Here is a 21,741-nt window from a genome sequence, read left to right on the forward strand (position 1 = left end):
GGCATTCAGTCAGAACTAGTTTTTACTGGGAAAGAGCAATCAATTCCAGCAGGAAAACTAGTTTTAACTGTAATATATGTATAAATATATATACATATATATATATATATATATATATATATATATATATATATGTGTATATTTAACTCAGGGCGAGTTCACCACTCCTGGTGTGATGGAGCTATCAAGGGCCACTAAGCACTCCGCATGCATTCTGGGTAGGGGAATATGCAAATCAGCTCATTACATCACCTTTTCAGGCGATGTTCCCTGGTTTCAGCTTAGCTCCAATTACGGAATATAAAAAGCTAATCGGGATTAATGCCAAACCAGAACTCTCTATCCAGAAGGAAAGAGGGACCCATCTGCAGAGGGACCCTTCTGGAGAGAGAGTTCTGGTTTGGCATTAATCCTGATTAGCTTTTTATATTCCATAACTGGAGCTAAGCTGATACCAGGGAACATCGCCTGAAAAGGTGATGTAATGAGCTGATTTGCATATTCCTATATATATATATATATATATATATTGTAAAACAATTGGATGATTTTTCAGTCTTTGCAAATAAGATGTTTGGGATGTTTACATCCCAAAATACATGCCTAAATGTGCACCAAGATACAGATGTACTGTAGGAAATAAATGCTGAAAGAAAAAATATATATAAGTATTTAGAAATTACAGCTGAGAGAGACATGACATGACATGGCAGACATGAATTCCCTTATAAAGTTGCTTAGAGATGATGTCATTTCTGAATTTAAATGTCATTATTATATTTTAAAGTTTTGTGCACGTTATTGGTTCAATAGAAAGGCAATACTTTGACTCTGTGAGGACGTTCTGTACTCACTCTTACCATGAAATGGAAAGCATAGCTTTATAGTGATTTATTTGTCAAAACTTTGAGGTGCCCCTATGTGACCTGTGCCGCTGTTATTATAGTAATTATGAGTATTGCTCCTGCCTTCCTTTGCATGGGTCATGTCATTTACTTGCTTTGTGTCTGGGTTTGAGTAGCCAGTGTTCAACAACATCTAGACATTGCCCTCTGGCATGCCATATTAAATAGTTAAATGGAAAATAGAAAATTCTTCAACAAGCCTAAGACACACTCCATGAGCATAGATGCTGCCAAGTATGGTGCCTCATTGACTACACAATCTGGGCACACTAATGTCTGTGTGACAGAGCCCTATGTTAGATTTCATTTCAAGATTTAGCTTTGTTTGAGAACAAGTAAATCACATTCTGCATTCATGGCTGCATACATATGTGAATTTTCTCTAAGCAGAGTCTGATACCGAAAAATTAGGATGATGTTTATCGAAGGCAAGCACCATATTTTCCATTTACAGTAGAGATCTCTATATACTATTTGGACATGTTATGTGCTCTTGCAGATCTACAATATATATGCTATGTAGCTAATGGTTCTGATATGCATTATAAGGGTGGGAGGTGCTTTAAAAAAACAAAGAAAACACAAAAAAACTAAAATACAGATATATTACAGCTCTATACATATTCTAAACTGTACTGAGTCATAATTCAACATCTATAGTATAGTACCTCAATATGCTTTTGATTCATGCAAATGTTATATATATATTTTTTTTCCACACATTTAGGCTAAGTTTACACAGTGTAAAATGAAAACAAAATACAGTGACCCCTCGACTTATGATGGCCTCGACATATGATCATTTCAACATATGATGGCCTCTCAGAGCCCATCGTATGTTGAAGGCAGCCTCGACATATGATGCTGCTTTGTGTAGGGGCCATCATACAAACAGCTATCTGACAGCTTCAGCAACTGACAGATAGTTGTATAATGTGCCCCGTGTGCCCCGTTCTGCCTCCTGTTACTCACATGCTGTCCTGCTAACTCATACAGGCTTCCACTGTGAGCTCCATGTAAGCCCCCCCCCCCCCCCCCCCAGTGCAGTCATAGCCAATAGCCTGTAGCATCTTGCTGCAGGCATCCAATGAGCTGCTGGCTGCCCTCCCCTTCCTTTCCTATAGAGCTGTAGTCGGCAGGATCGTAATGGAGGACATTCTGTCCCCCCTGAAGGTATTTAAAGAACTGTACAGTACTGTATGCGATGTCACACATCACATACAATACATATACACTATACACCCCATACATCAATGTTTTCCTATCAGTGTGCCTCCAGCTGTTGCAAAACTATAACTCCCAGCATGCCCAGACAGTCAATGGCTGTACATGCATGCTGGGAGTTGTAGTTGTGCAACAGCTGGAGGCACCCTGGTTTGGTAAACACTCCCCATACACTCCACATACAATGGTCATCCCAGAACCAATTAGCAGTTTCCCATAGAGATATGTATTCAACATACAATGGTTCCGAGGCCCCAGAACCAATTACCATTTTTACATAGACATATGTACTCGACATATGATGGTTTCAACATATGATGGTTCTCCTGGAACCAATTAATATCATATGTTGAGGGATCACTGTACTGCAGTAAAATAGGTATAAAAACCATCCGATTTATTTATTTTTATCCAATAATGTCTTCTATTAAAGGAAAAGCGTCTGTCTGCGCACACATTGTTCTAAATGATGGCAGTATTTCCAGTGATAGAATTAATGCAGTTTTTTTTGTATAGCATGGGAGCATTGATACCTTCTTTTTCTTAGACTATAAAGCATCCCATTAATAGATAAAAAAAATTAAGCTGTTGCGTTTTATATCTTTACAACTTTACAACTATAAATATCACCATAATTCATTAAAAAGACTTTTAAAACCGTAAATAAAGCTTCTTTGGGTTCATGTGTTTGTAGCTTCAACGTACAACTGATATTGTTGTGACTTTCAGTAATACATAATTGAACAATATTTAGATTGAAAATCTAGGGAGAAAGATAAAATCCATTGGGGCCCATCACTACATTGACTTTGTAATGTTCACATCAAATAGCATAGTATGCCTCATTATTCAGCACTCTGAAAAACAGAATTAACTAAACAGATGCGAAAGGATGACAAAATGTGCATTAGGTCTTTTGTTAAAAATCTGCTGTGAATTGTCATACTGAGATCTGTGTAATTTTTTTTAAATAGATTTAGTAATAAGGAGATAGAGAGAAACACAAAATGTTTGTTACTATTAAATTCAACCAATTGCAAGGAATAAAAGAGCAGATAGTTAAAACACATTTATTGAGAAATAAATTGCATGAAAATGTAACAAAAAAACTTACACTAAAGGTCAAGAGTAAGTGGTGGCGCAGGAGGTGACATGCGTACCATGTAATTATATATTGTAAATAGTTTGGCCATTTGTGACATATTAATGGATTTTTATGTTCTTGGTTGAGAAACACTTTCAGTATAAAAAAAAATATATACATTTGGAGTGATGCCATTTTTTAAGCCAGTGAAAAAATGTATTTCCATTTTTCAAACTCAGAACAAAAACTATGAAAAAAAGATAAATCAAACAAATTTAAAGAGGACCTGTGGCCCCTTCAAAAAACATCAGCTGTCATAATATATGTGGAGTCATTATTACACAGATTCAAGCACTTTTAAGCCCCCCCCCCCCCCTATTGGAAGCCATTAGTTTTGGTGACAATAAGCTAATTATGCTGTAGATACATAGAATGTGTTGGCAGATATGAAGCAATCGGCATATCTAGTCTGCCCAATATTTTCACCGTCGACTGGGAAGTAAATACTGGTAAGTTATTAACAGGAAGATCACCTAGATTTATGCCCCATTGAGAGATGTAGTCACTGTCCCCAAACTGAATAGACTGCCGTTATGTCCATAGCCTGTCAAGGAGACTGTCACCATTGTTAATTTGTCAATGAGGCATGAAGCCGTATGCTCTTTCTGATGAGAACTTAGGGATGCTGACCGCCCAGTTGACAGTCTACATCTAACAGATCATCTGCCCAAACCAACTACTGACAACCCTTTTTTTGAGCAAATTGGTATGAAAAGTATATAGATGAATTCCTCTTTATATGGAGGGGGGACGTCAGTGCTTCATACCCGGTAGGACCCATGGTGAATGTCGGCCATCACTCATGAGGGTGATGTCTGGTATTAAAATGTTTATACGCTACAAAGTCAGAGTCTAAAATTGCTAAAATTAGTTGCCTGTTAGATCTGGGAAGCTAAACGGGACCACTGCGGTGGGATCCTGATTAGCTTAGATGCCAGGCAGAGTTCCCTTATCCTCCTTCCATCTGTCAAATGTGCACTCCAGCTGTGCAAGCAGCCTGTACAAGTGGAGTGCCGATAACATTGATAAATGATGTGCTATGGCATAGCATTATTCAGTATATGCATTTGAAAGATTGCATGTAATAGTCCCTTATGGAGCTAAAAAAAAAAGTGAATAAAATATTAAAATAAAATGTTAATAAATGTAAATTAGCCCCTTCATAACTAAAAGTCTGAATCACCCTCCTTTTCCCATTTTTCAAATAAAATATTGTAAACAAAAATAAACCCATATGGTATTGCATATGCGCAAACTTTTAAAATATCAAAATATAACGTTAAGGGCAAGAATTGGAAAAAATGAAAACACAAAGATAAAAAAATTGCTGCATCCTGAAGCGGTTAAATTTCCACATTGTTTTGACCCCACTAGAATCACATTTTTGGATTTGATGCTGGGCTTTATTCCAGGACAACAAATTCAAACCTGCACATACCGCAAGCCCACAATGGTCAATACTATTCAACAATTGGAGATTTTCCTACTCTAGGTGACGGAAAAGATGGATTTTATGAAAGACAGGAGGTGAGCATTGCAATTCTTTCTTTACTGTTAAAACATATAGCAGTAACATTTAAACATATATTTGAAAAGAAAAAACTTGTTCACACAGGTGTAACATCACAGGTAGTGCAACCAAGAGTGCTAGTGTCACGATGCCGGCTGGCAGGTAGTGGATCCTCTGTGCCAGAGAGGGATTGGCGTGGACCGTGCTAGTGGATCGGTTCTAAGTCACTACTGGTATTCACCAGAGCCCGCCGCAAAGCGGGATGGTCTTGCTGCGGCGGTAGTGACCAGGTCGTATCCACTAGCAACGGCTCAACCTCTCTGGCTGCTGAAGATAGGCGCGGTACAAGGGAGTAGGCAGAAGCAAGGTCGGACGTAGCAGAAGGTCGGGGCAGGCAGCAAGGATCGTAGTCGGGGGCAACGGCAGGAGGTCTGGAACACAGGCTAGGAACACACAAGGGAACGCTTTCACTGGCACAATGGCAACAAGATCCGGCGAGGGAGTGAAGGGGAAGTGAGGTATAAATAGGGAGTGCACAGGTGAACACACTAATTGGAACCACTGCGCCAATCAGCGGCGCAGTGGCCCTTTAAATCGCAGAGACCCGGCGCGCGCGCGCCCTAGGGAGCGGGGCCGCGCGCGCCGGGACAGGACAGACGGAGAGCGAGTCAGGTACGGGAGCCGGGATGCGCATCGCGAGCGGGCGCTACCCGCATCGCGAATCGCATCCCGGCTGGAGACGGTATCGCAGCGCACCGGGTCAGTGGAGCTGCCCGGAGCGCTGCGGTAGCGAGAGAGAGGCGAGCGCTCCGGGGAGGAGCGGGGACCCGGAGCGCTCGGCGTAACAGTACCCCCCCCCTTGGGTCTCCCCCTCTTCTTAGAGCCTGAGAACCTGAGGAGCAGACTTTTGTCTAGGATGTTGTCCTCAGGTTCCCAGGATCTCTCTTCAGGTCCACAGCCCTCCCAATCCACCAAAAAGAACTTTTTTCCTCTGACCGTCTTGGAGGCCAGTATCTCTTTCACTGAGAAGACGTCAGAAGAACCGGAGACAGGAGTGGGAGAAACAAGCTTGGGAGAGAAACGGTTGATGATGAGAGGTTTAAGAAGAGAGACATGAAAGGCATTAGGAATACGGAGAGAAGGAGGAAGAAGAAGTTTGTAAGAGACAGGATTAATTTGGCACAAGACTTTGAAGGGACCAAGATAGCGTGGACCCAGTTTGTAACTGGGGACACGAAAGCGGACATATTTAGCGGAGAGCCATACCTTGTCTCCGGGAGCAAAAATGGGGGGAGCTCTTCTTTTCTTATCGGCAAACTTTTTCATGCGAGATGAAGCCTGTAAAAGAGAATCTTGGGTCTCTTTCCATATGGTGGAAAGATCACGAGTCACTTCATCTACAGCGGGCAAACCAGAGGGCAAGGGAGTAGGGAGGGGGGGAAGAGGGTGACGGCTGTACACCACGAAAAATGGGGATTTGGAGGAAGATTCAGAGACTCTAAAGTTATACGAGAATTCGGCCCATGGTAGAAGATCTGCCCAATCATCCTGGCGGGAGGAAACAAAATGTCGTAAATAATCACCCAAGACCTGGTTAATTCTTTCTACTTGTCCATTGGACTGAGGATGATATGCAGAAGAAAAGTTTAATTTAATCTTGAGTTGTTTACAGAGAGCCCTCCAGAATTTTGACACGAATTGGACGCCTCTATCCGAGACTATCTGTGTGGGCAACCCGTGAAGACGAAAAATGTGTACAAAAAATTGTTTAGCCAACTGAGGCGCTGAAGGAAGACCAGGAAGAGGGATGAAATGTGCCATCTTGGAAAATCGATCAACGACCACCCAAACAACAGTGTTGCCACGGGATGGGGGTAGGTCTGTAATAAAATCCATACCAATCAGAGACCAAGGCTGTTCGGGGACAGGTAGAGGATGAAGAAAACCAGCGGGCTTCTGGCGAGGAGTCTTATCCCGGGCACAGACAGTGCAGGCTCGCACAAAGTCCACGACATCCGTCACCAGAGTCGGCCACCAATAGAAGCGAGAGATGAGTTGCACAGATTTCTTGATGCCTGTATGACCTGCGAGATGGGAGGAGTGACCCCATTTGAGGATTCCGAGGCGTTGGCGTGGAGAGACGAAGGTCTTTCCTGGAGGAGTTTGCCTGATGGAGGCTGGAGAAGTGGAAATCAGGCAGTCAGGAGGAATGATGTGTTGCGGAGAGAGTTCAACTTCCGAGGCATCCGAGGAACGAGAGAGAGCATCGGCCCTAATGTTCTTATCGGCAGGCCGAAAGTGAATTTCAAAATTAAATCGGGCAAAGAACAGAGACCACCTGGCCTGGCGAGGATTCAGCCGTTGGGCAGACTGGAGATAGGAGAGGTTCTTGTGATCGGTGTAAATAATAACAGGAAATCTTGATCCCTCCAGCAGATGCCTCCATTCCTCAAGTGCTAATTTAATGGCTAGAAGCTCTCGATCCCCGATGGAGTAGTTCCTCTCCGCCGGAGAGAAGGTCCTAGAAAAAAAACCACAAGTAACAGCATGCCCGGAAGAATTTTTTTGTAGAAGGACCGCTCCAGCTCCTACAGAGGAGGCATCAACCTCCAATAGGAAGGGTTTAGATGGGTCAGGTCTGGAGAGCACGGGAGCCGAAGAAAAGGCAGACTTGAGCCGTTTAAAGGCGTCTTCCGCTTGAGGAGGCCAAGACTTGGGATTGGCATTTTTTTTGGTTAAAGCCACGATAGGGGCCACAACGGTAGAAAAATGTGGAATAAATTGCCTGTAATAATTGGCGAACCCCAAAAAACGTTGGATAGCACGGAGTCCGGAGGGGCGTGGCCAATCTAAGACGGCAGAGAGTTTGTCTGGATCCATTTGTAGTCCCTGGCCAGAGACCAATTATCCTAGGAAAGGAAGAGATTGGCATTCAAACAGACATTTCTCTATCTTGGCATAAAGTTGATTGTCACGAAGTCTCTGAAGAACCATACGGACATGCTGGCGGTGTTCTTCCAGATTGGCAGAAAAAATCAGGATATCGTCCAGATATACAACAACACAGGAGTATAAGAGATCACGAAAAATTTCATTAACAAAGTCTTGGAAGACGGCAGGGGCGTTGCACAGGCCAAAGGGCATGACCAGATACTCAAAGTGTCCATCTCTAGTGTTAAATGCCGTTTTCCATTCATCCCCCTCTCTGATGCGGATGAGATTATAAGCACCTCTTAAGTCCAGTTTGGTAAAGATGTGGGCACCTTGGAGGCGATCAAAGAGTTCAGAGATGAGGGGTAGGGGGTAGCGGTTCTTTATCGTGATTTTATTAAGACCGCGGTAGTCAATGCAAGGACGTAGAGAGCCATCTTTTTTGGACACAAAGAAAAATCCGGCTCCGGCAGGAGAGGAGGATTTACGGATAAAGCCTTTTTTTAAATTTTCCTGGATGTACTCCGACATAGCAAGAGTCTCTGGGGCGGACAGAGGATAGATTCTGCCCCGGGGTGGAGTAGTGCCCGGGAGGAGGTCAATAGGACAATCATAAGGCCTGTGAGGAGGTAGAGTCTCAGCTTGTTTTTTGCAAAAAACATCCGCAAAGACCATATAGGCCTTAGGGAGACCGGTTACAGGGGGAACCACAGAATCACGGCAAGGGGTACTGGGAACCGGTTTTAGGCAGTCCTTGAAACAAGAGGGCCCCCAACTCTTGATCTCCCCAGTGGACCAATCCAGGGTTGGGGAATGGAGTTGAAGCCAGGGTAGTCCAAGGAGGATTTCGGAAGTGCAATTGGGGAGGACCAAAAATTCAATCTTCTCGTGATGAGGTCCGATGCACATTAGAAGGGGCTCCGTGCGGAAACGTATGGTACAGTCCAATCTTTCATTGTTTACACAATTGATGTAGAGGGGTCTGGCGAGACTGGTCACTGGGATGTTGAACCTGTTGACGAGAGAGGCCAAAATAAAATTTCCTGCAGATCCGGAATCCAAGAAGGCCATAGTAGAGAAGGAGCAGGCAGAGGCAGATATCCGCACAGGCACAGTAAGACGTGGAGAAGCAGAGTAGACATCAAGGACTGTCTCACCTTTGTGCGGAGTCAGCGTACGTCTTTCCAGGCGGGGAGGACGGATAGGACAATCGTTCAGGAAGTGTTCGGTACTGGCACAGTACAGGCAGAGATTCTCCATGCGGCGTTGTGTCCTCTCTTGAGGTGTCAGGCGAGACCGGTCGACCTGCATAGCCTCCACGGCGGGAGGCACAGGAACGGATTGCAGGGGACCAGAGGAGAGAGGAGCCGGGGAGAAAAAACGCCTTGTGCGAACAAAGTCCATATCCTGGCGGAGCTCCTGACGCCTTTCGGAAAAACGCATGTCAATGCGAGTGGCAAGATGGATGAGTTCATGTAGGTTAGCAGGGATTTCTCGTGCGGCCAGAACATCTTTAATGTTGCTGGATAGGCCTTTTTTAAAGGTCGCGCAGAGGGCCTCATTATTCCAGGAAAGTTCTGAAGCAAGAGTACAGAATTGTACGGCGTACTCGCCAATGGAAGAATTACCCTGGACCAGGTTCAACAGGGCAGTCTCAGCAGAAGAGGCTCGGGCAGGTTCCTCAAAGACACTTCGAATTTCCGAGAAGAAGGAGTGTATAGAGGCAGTGACGGGGTCATTGCGGTCCCAGAGAGGTGTGGCCCATGACAGAGCTTTTCCAGACAAAAGGCTGACTACGAACGCCACCTTAGACCTTTCAGTAGGGAACTGGTCCGACATCATCTCCAAGTGCAGGGAACATTGGGAAAGAAAGCTACGGCAGAATTTAGAGTCCCCATCAAATTTATCCGGCAAGGATAGTCGTAGACCAGAAGCGGCCACTCGCTGCGGAGGAGGTGCAGGAGCTGGCGGAGGAGATGATTGCTGAAGCTGTGGTAGTAGCTGCTGTAGCATCACGGTCAGTTGAGACAGCTGTTGGCCTTGTTGCGCTATCTGTTGTGACTGCTGGGCGACCACCGTGGTGAGGTCGGCGACAACTGGCAGAGGAACTTCAGCGGGATCCATGGCCGGATCTACTGTCACGATGCCGGCTGGCAGGTAGTGGATCCTCTGTGCCAGAGAGGGATTGGCGTGGACCGTGCTAGTGGATCGGTTCTAAGTCACTACTGGTATTCACCAGAGCCCGCCGCAAAGCGGGATGGTCTTGCTGCGGCGGTAGTGACCAGGTCGTATCCACTAGCAACGGCTCAACCTCTCTGGCTGCTGAAGATAGGCGCGGTACAAGGGAGTAGGCAGAAGCAAGGTCGGACGTAGCAGAAGGTCGGGGCAGGCAGCAAGGATCGTAGTCGGGGGCAACGGCAGGAGGTCTGGAACACAGGCTAGGAACACACAAGGAAACGCTTTCACTGGCACAATGGCAACAAGATCCGGCGAGGGAGTGAAGGGGAAGTGAGGTATAAATAGGGAGTGCACAGGTGAACACACTAATTGGAACCACTGCGCCAATCAGCGGCGCAGTGGCCCTTTAAATCGCAGAGACCCGGCGCGCGCGCGCCCTAGGGAGCGGGGCCGCGCGCGCCGGGACAGGACAGACGGCGAGCGAGTCAGGTACGGGAGCCGGGATGCGCATCGCGAGCGGGCGCTACCCGCATCGCGAATCGCATCCCGGCTGGAGACGGTATCGCAGCGCACCGGGTCAGTGGAGCTGCCCGGAGCGCTGCGGTAGCGAGAGAGGCGAGCGCTCCGGGGAGGAGCGGGGACCCGGAGCGCTCGGCGTAACAGCTAGGTATGGACTAGCCAATAGTAGCCCAGGCCAGTCTATATAGTGTCTTGTCAGGTAAAATTATCCCTCTTTCTTTACATTACTAAATCCGAAATATAACAAGTCCAATAAACTTAAAGGAACAGGAATCAACTGGAACGTAGAACAGTATGAAGACTTGAGAATGGAAGATCAGCGATGAAATTGTAGAAGCATTTGACTGACGAATGAAGCCAGAATCCAGTAGACGTAGAAATAAAATAGGTAGGTCCATGCTCCTTGATGGTTAGTAAGCTGAAAATGGAGAAAAAACATATATTAAAGGGTTGGGTAGGGAGGGATAATGCTCGCCTCCTGTCTTTCATAAAATCCATATTTTCCGTCACCTAGAGTAGGAAAATCTCCAATTTTATATCAAGACAGGAGGCTCGCATTGCAAGTTTAAAGCTAAATCATAAAGTACACACATGTTATATATATAATATTATACAAGATTCATAGAAACATGATGATCAGGTCTAAAGTAAAACATTTTAAATGTAGATTCCGACGACCAATTTGCAGCCTTGAGAAGATCTGTCAGTGAACCTCCTGATTGGATAAGTTTAGTGGATACGGCACCTCTGGAAGAATGGGCGCCAAATAGAGAGATATCTATATTAGCTAAGGCCATGCACTGTCTGACCCATCTAGCTAAAGTAGCAGAAGAGACTGGTAAGTGGGGCTTACAATAAGATATAAGTAGTTGGGATGAGGGTGAATTTTGGATGTCCTTGGTTTTGGATCCATAAGATTTCAAACATTGGACAACACACAATTTCTCATTATGAGGAAAAGCAGGATAGAAGACTTGATGTAAGTTTGTTTTAGTACGTCTAAATACGGAAAATAAAACTCCTTGAGGAGAATATTGTTTACGAGATATGTCCAGAGCTTTAACGTCTGAGACTCTTTTTATAGAAATGAGACATAGAAGGCAGGTAAGTTTAAACGATAACATTTTAAGGGATAGATTGTCATTGTCTTCCCAAGATGAAAAAAGATCAAGTATTAGATTGACATCCCAAGTAGAGGTATATTTGGGTTGAGGTGGACGCTTAAAACGAATACCTTTCAACAATTTGCATACCATGGGATTTTTACCAATAGGGATAGAATTGACAGGAGAATTATAGAAGGAAATAGCAGAACGATAAAGATTCAAGGTACGGTATGCTTTGCCGGAATCGAAAGAAGCTGATAGATAGTTCAGGATGTGGGGGATAGGGGAATGAACGGGATCCAGATTCCGTTGACTGCACCAATCAGCCCAAAGTTTCCAGGCTGATCGGTAAGCAGTTCTGGTACCCGGAGCCCAGGCTTCTGCCAATATGTTTCTAGCTGATTGAGAAATCTCTGAGTCAAAGTAATCTGACCTGAGATTAACCATGCAACCAGAGGGAGTTGTTGAGATATGATCAAAGGATGGGGGTTCTGTAGTGGGTCCAAGAGTATCAGAGGATGAGAAGGAAGGATCCTGGGGAAGTCTATTAGCATCCTGAGAACATGGGGGAACCAAGATTGGGATGTCCACCATGGAGTAATTAATACTAATGTTGTCTTTTGAAGTGAAGTTTGCAGGAGTACTCTGGGGATTAATCTGAAAGGGGGAAAGGCATAGAGAATCTGGTTTGGCCAATGTTGAAGAAAAGAATCCACCCCCAGATCTAGGGGATCTGGACGCCAACTGAAAAAGAGAGGTAGTTGGTGATTGAGACGTGAGGCAAAAAGGTCTAAGTGTAGAGGACCCCAGAGAAGATTGATCTGTTGAAAGACTGTAGGATCTAGTTTCCAGTCGCTGGAGTCTGTGAGATATCTGGAGTTCCAGTCTGCTACGGTGTTGGAAAGACCTGGAAGATATTCTGCTCTCAGAGATATGTTTCTGTCTAAACAGAAATGCCAAAGTTTCTTGGCAATGTTGGCAAGAGTCTTTGAATTCGTCCCTCCTAGGCGATTGATGTATTGGACAGCAGAAATGTTGTCCAACCGCAAGAGGATGCAGCAATCTGACGAGTTTTTTGCAAAACTCTGAAGTGCAAAAAAGCCTGCTAAAAGTTCCAGGCAGTTGATATGTAAAGTAGTTTCTGCAGGGGACCATTTGCCTCCTGTTGATGATTGACCGCATCGGGCTCCCCAACCTATCAGGCTGGCATCCGATTCCATGATCAGATCCGGTTTGGAATGAAAAATTGCTTTTCCATTCCATTCCTGAATGTGTCGAAGCCACCAAATAAGTTCTTCTTTGGCTTCTGCACCCAGAGTAATTTCGTCTGAATATTGTAATTCTTCTCTGAGGTGTTTGATCTTTAGACGTTGAAGCGCTCTGTAATGTAATGGGGCCGGGAAGATTGCCTGAATTGAAGCTGAGAGCAGACCCACAATGCGAGCTATGGAACATAATGATATGAGATTCTTGTTCAATATTGAATGAATCTCCCTCCTGATGGTTTTTAATTTTTTGGAGGGGAGACTCAACAAAGTTGTATGAGTATTGATGACAAAACCTAGAAATTCCAGTTCCTTTGTAGGGACTAGAATGGATTTGTCGTAATTGATAAGAAATCCCAGAAAATTTAGGAGGGAAATTGTCCAATTCATGTGACGATAAGCCACTGAAAGGGAGTTGGCCATAATGAGGATGTCGTCCAGATAAATGATGAGTCGGACTCCTCGAGAACGTAGAGTGGAAATCACGGGCTTCATTAATTTGGTGAAGCACCATGGGGCGGAAGATAGGCCAAAAGGAAGACAACTGAATTGCCATTTGGTGTTGTTCCATATAAATTGAAGAAATTTTTGAGAGGAAGGATGGATGGGAACTGTCAGATAGGCATCTTTGAGATCTATCTTTACCAGCCAATCGTCTGGCAACAGTAGATCTCTCAACAGATGAATGCCTTCCATCTTGAAATGTTGATATCGGACAAAGTTGTTCAAAGTCTTTAAATTGATGACAGGTCTGAAGCCTCCGTCTTTTTTCTTTACAAGGAAAAGATTGCTGATGAAACCTGTCGAATTCATTGGAACCTGAAAAATGGCTTTTTTGGAAAAGAGTTCTAGTATGTCCGTTTCCACAAGATTTTGATCTGGTTTGGAAAATTGAATCGGGTGAGGAAGGAGATCCTGAAAAGGAGGATAGACAAATTCTATTTGGTAACCTTTCACTGTATTTAGTATCCATTGGTCTGAGGATATTGCTTGCCAATTTAGGAAAAAATGTAGGAGACGTCCTCCTACTGGAAGATGGGAAAAAATTGGAAATGGGTATCTTACCTGAAGGTCTGGAACGGTTGACACCCCTTTGTCCTCGAGTCCTCCATGGGCGTCCACGATACGGGAAGAAGGGGTTAGGTTGGGGTGTAGGGATAGGGAAGGAGCTTCTGTCTTGGTGGAAGGGGCCTCTATGTTGACTTCTATACTGGGCACGGACGGAAAAACGGCCCCTGCTTCTTCCGGCCCTGGCAAAAACCTTGTTGGACAAAACCTTTTTTATAGAGTTCTGGGCCTTACCCAGGGAGGAAAATAATCCAACATATTTGGAGATTTCTTTAATAAATTGATCCCCAAACAATAAACTATCGTTGGGATTGGCAGACTCAGAAGGGGCTAAATGTGATAATTGTGGGTCTAATTTCATTAGAACCGCTCTTCTCCTCTCCGTGCAGAGGGCCTGATTTATATTCCCAAATATGCACATAGTGCGTTGGGTCCAGCCTCTCATAGTTTCGACATCGAGAGGAGTGCCAGAAACAGCTGTGTTTTCAGTGAGGTCCAGCATTTTAGCAATGGGACCTAACAGATCCAATAATCTGTCTTGACACAGCTTAAAGCTGCGATCTATACCCTTCTTAGGGTTTTTCCCAGACTTTTGTAAATATCTGACAATTATGGGATCTAATTCCGGTGTAGTGGTATTAGTACCAGAAATTGAGGGTCTGGGGCATTCTGCCTTTAGTTTATTATGAGTCTTGTTGTCAAGACCCTTTTTTAACCAGAAAGCAATGAATTTATCTATCTGGGGGTTAGGTGTCCAGTCTCCTGACCTGGGATGAATAATATGGGATGGATTAAAAAATGGGACACCAAAGCTATCAAGTATATTAGGATCTATATTAGATGAATCCCCAGAGAAATTATCATCATAATTTGCATCATCTCCCTCTACCTCAGGGTTATAAGAGGGGTCATAGGATTCCGAATTATCTGAATTGTTAGAGACCTCATCATCAATATCAAAATCTTCATCATGAGTAGTTATTTATGTCTGATTAGAGGCGTTATTAACCCGATTAACATTTTGCTCCTCTCGGGTAGAGGGTTTGGGATGCAACGTACAGGCATCTGAAGTATGGCTACTATGAGGTAAGCCTACATGATAATCCTGACCTTAATTAGCAAAATGTCCCTTCTTAGATCTACTATGAGGGAGGTCGTTAGTATCAACATGCCTCTTTTTTGATAAACTTTTTCTGGGAATATCTTTCTGAAGTAATTTGGATTGATGAGATTTATGTGCCATCATTTGGGAAACCGTCATAGCAACTGATTTAGCCATGGATTCATGCATGGTAGACATTGCATTATGAACCGCTGATTGCACAGACCTAGATACAGATTGGTCTACTAATTCCTGTATCTGGTCCTTAGATAATGGGGCATTTTGACTTTGGTCAGAAGACATTATGTGGTAAATAATAATAATAATAATATATATTTAAATTATAGGTAGTCCAAAATAATTAACTAATAATGGAATATAGTAATGATAATGGCTGCACAAAATAACTTATAATGTCCTTAAAAGGACACTGACAGGAAGGGATATACTATGGTTGTGAAGGCAGCTATGAGGGGAGCGACCGTCCTGGAGATGTCTGAGGCGTTTGAGTGTGGCGCGGGAAGGCACAGCTGATAACCAGCCGGCCAATTATCGCGAGAAGTGAACGGGGACGCGCGCACGCGCGCACGCGAACAGTAATGTCGACGAATACAAGGGACTGGCGGCGCCCGGCTGAGCGGTATAGCGGTATAGCAGGGAAAAGAGAAAGTAAGGTATAGTGGAGAGTGCGGTAGTAACGGATATTGATAAGGAGAGGAATAAAAGGAGAGATAAGATTGGGAAGGTAATGGAGACCACGGCTGGACCGTCGGGACTGATAAGGAGAGGAGTTGGAATAACGGAAGTATAACAGGATAATGTTGTGAGATGAGAACAATATTAATAACGTTAATAATACAGAATAAGGAAACACAGTACTATAGGTAACAGTGGTTATACTTATCTGGTAGCAGTAAAGAAAGAGGGATAATTTTACCTGACAAGACACTATATAGACTGGCCTGGGCTACTATTGGCTAGTCCATACCTAGCACTCTTGGTTGCACTACCTGTGATGTTACACCTGTGTGAACAAGTTTTTTCTTTTCAAATATATGTTTAAATGTTACTGCTATATGTTTTAACAGTAAAGAAAGAATTGTAATGCGAGCATCCTGTCTTGATATAAAATTGATGTTACAAAATACAACCCCTTATATGGGTCTGTAGATGGAAAAATAAAAGAGCTATTATAACTAATAATAAAAAAAAATAAAAGTGCGAAAAAGAAAATTGGCCCCTTTCTTAAGGGGCTAAAGACTTTGGCCTACATTTACTAAAGCTGCCTAATTCTTGGAAAGTGTAAACTTAAAGCAGACAGTTTTGTGTACAGTGGGGGAGATTTATCAAAACCTGTGCAAAGGAAAAGTTGACCAGTAGCCCTTAGCAACCAATCAGATTACTTCTTTCATTTTTACCTATTTAGAAATTAAAGAAGGAATCTGATTGGTTGCTATGGGAAATGGTCAACTATTCCTTGGCACAGGTTTTAATAACTCTTCTCCAGTATGTTCATTGCAGATCCAAGTGCAATGCATAAAGGTTTTGTGTCCCTTTTGTGCACAGTCTTTTTAATATTTTCACAGCTTGGTAATATCCATTTCTTCTTTACTTTCTAGCCACAAAACCTGTTCCAGAAGGGGATCATTTTTAAACTGTTTTAGAAAGCCATTGTTTTTCCGAATATATCCGCATGTATATAAATAATTGCAAGCATCTGCCAACAAAAAGGGATCATTTTTGAAACTTTTCAAAAGCATAAGAAATCTGCTAGTTCAGTGTTTTTAAGCAAGCTGTGAGTTACCATTGGGTACCATCTGTTTGGGCCATAGCCATTCATGTCTTCATGTCGTCATATCTCTGACCTCAACTTTTCAATTAAAGGGGTACTCCGGTGGAATACATTTTTTTTTTAAATCAACTGGTGCCAGAAAGTTAAACAGTTTTGTAAATGACTTCTATAAAAAAAAATCTTTACCCTTCCAGTACTTTTTAGCAGCTGTATGCTACAGACAAAATTCTTTTCTTTTTGAATTTTTTTTTGTCTTGTCCACAGTGCTCTCTGATGACACCTGATGCCCATATCAGGAACTATCTAGAGCAGGAGAAAATCCCCACTGCAAACCTATGCTGCTCTGGACAGTTCCTGACACGGACAGAGGTGTCAGCAGAGAGCACTGTGGACAAGACAAAAAAAGAAATTCAAAACAAAAAGAATTTCCACTGTAGCATACAGGGAAAAGATTTTTTAATAGAAGTCATTTACAAATCTGTTTAACTTTCTGGCACCAGTTGATTTAAAAAAAAAATATGTATATATGTTTTCCACCAGAGTACCCCTTTAATACCAGCTCAATAGTACTTAGACACAATCCAAGGTGACCTAACAGTGTTCTGTATGACTTTTAGAGAAGAGAAAGAAAAACAGGTGAGCTCCTAGTGAAATATTGTTAGCTAGAATTTGGCCCAAAAAGGTAAATTCAGGCTTACCAGAAAGGGTTGCGCTAAGAGCACAACACCTCTGCAGGCATGTAAACTCATTCTGATGTCGAGGTCAGCTGCTCTAGAGTCCCTTTTGGGCGACAGTTGTCAAACCAAAACTTTTGTAGGAAATGTGGATATTGCGTGCCAGCAATAAAAAATAGGGACTTTGTCCAGGCGCTTTCCCTTCAATTGGAAATCGTAGGAACAACCAGTTGCTTTTAAAACATGGTTATTTTTATTTCTGGTAAAGTAGCCATACCGAGTACATTCACTAGTACTGAGATCGCTGTCTGAACAGTGCGAAAAGGTGCGTTTTGCAGCGCTGGATGTCGCATCGTTCAGGCACCTTTTCGCACCGTTCAGGCAGCGATCTCAGTACTAGTGAACGCACTCGATATGGCTACTTTACCAGAAATAAAAATAACCATGTTTTAAAAGCAACTGGTTGTTCCTACGATTTCCAATTGGAGGGGAAGCGCCTGGACAAAGTCCCTATTTTTTATTGCTGGCACGCAATATCCACATTTCCTGTATGACTTTTAGCACTGATAGGCAGTGTTATACATACGTTTTTGGACTATCGGTGACATTTAGGTTCAGCTTGAACTACTTCGGTTCAAACCAAACCTTTTGCCAAAGTTTGGCAAAACAACCAAATCAAACTTTTGAAAAGTTCACTCATCTTAATTATAATGATAGCATTGCAGACTGTTGGAATGGGAATGCGGAGGTCTTTGTACCTAGTCTAGTACCCTTTAGGCTATGTGACCAGCATTTCTGGTCTGCTTGAATAGCCCTCTTGTTTGTGCCCTTGTTAACAAGGAAAAGGGAGTAAAACTGACATTATTTAGCTTCAAAATCACTGGGCAAATAAAAGGCATGCATGTAATCACAGACAAGGTGGAGACAGGTGAGGCCCTTTTCCATATATTCACTGATTGGTCTGATTTTGTCATTTGTTAACGACTGAATCATGCTGAGGCAATGTTCTTAATAGTGCAACTTTTTCTATTTTCGTGTCTTGTGATTTCTGTATCAATCATAAGAGTCATTTATATATATATATATATATATATATATATATATATATATATATATATACATACAGTCATGGTTGTAAATGTTGGCACCCCTGAAATTTTTCAAGAAAATTAAGTATTTCTCACAGAAAAGGATTGCAGTAACACATGTTTTGCTATACACATGTTTATTCCCTTTGTGTGTATTAGAACTAAACCAAAAAAGGGAGGAAAAAATGCAAACTGGACATAATGTCGCACCAAACTCCAAAAATAGGCTGGACAAAATTATTGGCACCCTTTCAAAATTGTGGATAAATAAGATTCTTTCAAGCATGTGATGCTCCTTTAAACTCACCTGGGGCAAGTAACAGGTGTGAGCAATATAAAAATCACACCTGAAAGCAGATAAAAGGAGAGAAGTTCACTTAGTCTTTGCATTGTGTGTCTGTGTTTGCCACACTAAGCATGAACAACAGAAAGAGGAGAAGAGAACTGTCTGAGGACTTGAGAACCAAAATTGTAGAAAAATATCAACATTCTCAAGGTTACAAGTCCATCTCCAGAGATCTAGATTTGCCTTTGTCCACAGTGCGCAACATTATCAAGAAGTTTGCAACCCATGGCACTGTAGCTAATCTCCCTGGGCGTGGAGGGAAGATAAAAATTGATGAAAGGTGTCAAGCAGGATAGTCCAGATGGTGGATAAGCAGCCTCAAACAAGTTCCAAAGATATTTAAGCTGTCCTGCAGGCTCAGGGAGCATCAGTGTCAGCCCAAACTATCTGTCGACATTTAAATGAAATGAAACACTATGGCAGGAGACCCAGGAGGACCCCACTGCTGACACAAAGACATTTAAAGCAAGACTACATTTTGCCAAAATGAACTTGAATAAGCCAAAATCCTTTTGGGAAAATGTCTTGTGGACAGATGAGACCAAGATAGAGCTTTTTGGTAAAGCACATCATTCTACTGTTTACCGAAAAAGGAATGAGGCCTACAAAGAAAAGAACACAGTACCTACAGTGAAATATGGTGGAGATTCAATGATGTTTTGGGGTTGTTTTGCTGCCTCTGGCACTGGGTGCCTTGAATGTGTGCAATGCATCATGAAATCTGAGGATTACCAACGAATTTTGGGTCACACTGTACAGTGTCAGAAAGCTGGGTTTGCAAAGGAAGAGTGGTCCAATATTCCGGCTGAGAGGTGTAAGAAGCTTATTGATGGTTATATGAAGTGACTGATTTCAGTTATTTTTTCCAAAGGGTGTGCAACCAAATATTAAGTTAAGGGTGCCAATAATTTTGTCCAGACCATTTTTGGAGTTTGGTGTGACATTATGTCCAATTTGCTCCCCCCCCCCTATTTGGTTTAGTTCCAATAAACACAAAGGGAATAAATATGTGTATAGCAAAACATGTGTTACTACAATACTTTTTTGTTAAAAAAAACTTTGTTTTCTAGAAAAATGTCAGGGGTGCCAACATTTACGGCAATTACTGTATATATAATAATATATATATATATATATGTATATATTTATTTATTTATATGAGTTTATTGAGATCTAAGCACTTGTTTAGGAAAACTAAATAGTGAGCTTAGTATTAACCTCCCTGGCGGTATGATTCTGTCTGGAAATTTGTACCAAAAGCGGTACAATTTTTTTAACTGAATTTCACATCTCCCTCCGCCCATTTCACATCTCCCCCGTCACATTCCCCCTCTCCCTTGTCACATCCCCCATCACATTCTCCCCCCTCCTTGTCACATTCTCCCCCCTCCTTGTCACATTCTCCCCCCTCCTTGTCACATTCTCCCCCCTCCTTGTCACATTCTTCCCCCTGTCACATCCCCCCCCTTTTCACATTCCCCCCTGTCACATTCCCCCCCTGTCACATTCCCCCCCTTGTCACATTCCCCCCCCCTGTCACATTCCCCCCCTTGTCACATTCCCCCCCCCTGTCACATTCCCCCCCTTGTCACATTCCCCCCCCCTGTCACATTCCCCCCCCCTGACACATTCCCCCCCTTGTCACATTCCCCCCTGTCACATTCCCCCCCCCCCCGACACATTCCCCCCTTTGTCACATCCTTAGTCACGCTCGGGATTACCGCTCAGGAGGTTAAGAGATGCTAATAACGTGCACCACACCTGGACATGGCTACAGAATTAAGCTAACAATTTTAAAACAACAAACTGCTTCATACTCACCAATTCTGGTTTTGTGCGGCACACCAGTCCCTCCCAGGTACCTGTGTTTAGTGATGATATACACTCAATGCTCTTCTGAACAATTGCAGCCTCAGTAATTGGGTGATATGTGTCAGGAACTTCATCAGCATAGCAGACAAAGCGGGTCAATAGAGAAGGTGAACATAGGCAGTGGGTCAGATCTTAGCACTGGAACTGGACCAGGCGAGGTAAGTATGGTGTAGCTGGTATTTTACACCAATCCAGCCTGTAATAGGATTTTCAATTAAATCGGTATACCACTTTAAAATGTGATATAATAAAATGTATATAGGGGTTTTAGGTTCCTTAATGTGCTTAAATTCTTCGAATCATTAACCATGTGTAATAGGTTTATGTTTGCAGTAAGTTTTGGGTGCAAAACTTTTAGATTACTTATTGATTTGCTTTCCTTACAAAATAGAATCTCTTGACTATTCTGCCTATGCTTGCATTTTTAGCACAGCTGCTGCTGAATAGAATCTTAAATATCACGGCTCGCATGTTTTTTTTTAGTTGGAGTATAGATAAATCCCAGATCTTCCTTGTTAATTGCATATAATCTACAGAGACTGAGCTCATTTCAGTTTTAATTTTTTTTATCTTATGTGTGTTTTTTTTGTTTTTTTGTTTTTATAGGCGTCCGCTGGCTTTACCAATTTCTAAGCAAGACAGTTTGCTGGAGAAAGACACAATGTTCAGAGATTCAGGAAAGATGTTAAGCAAGCATTATTCACAAGACAATGCCTCGGAAAGAAACATAGTAAATAGCTCTACGAAACTGGAACAGGTAATAGGTGTAAGCAACTGACGCAACTGAGGGAGAAAGCAAAGTCTGAATGAAAAAAATTGCATCTAGGACATTTTGGGACAGAGGTACTAATGGGTTTGCTTCTAGGCCTTTTAACAACAATAGTTCCATCTAAGATATATACGGTACCTATGCCACAGCTAGTCTCTTAGCATAATGCTATATATGTACGGACATCATTAGAAGACAATGTAACCATGTGTAAGGACTCCAAAATATTGTATGCCAAAACAGAGTAA

The 21,741-nt window shown here is 42.8% G+C and overlaps 1 protein-coding gene across 8 annotated transcripts in view; it reads left to right on the forward strand.

Moving 5' to 3' along the window:
• The window catches only part of MYO16 (myosin XVI), a 483,589-nt gene that overhangs the window by 227,610 nt on the left and 234,238 nt on the right, over positions 1-21,741 (forward strand). For all 8 annotated transcript variants that reach the window (XM_056555738.1, XM_056555737.1, XM_056555733.1 and 5 more), the window contains one exon: positions 21,331-21,481. In XM_056555738.1, coding sequence (XP_056411713.1) covers positions 21,331-21,481 — 151 coding nt within the window. The remainder of the gene's footprint in view (positions 1-21,330; positions 21,482-21,741) is intronic.

This window comes from Hyla sarda, chromosome 2 (assembly GCF_029499605.1).
Source record: "Hyla sarda isolate aHylSar1 chromosome 2, aHylSar1.hap1, whole genome shotgun sequence".
NCBI lineage: Eukaryota > Metazoa > Chordata > Amphibia > Anura > Hylidae > Hyla > Hyla sarda.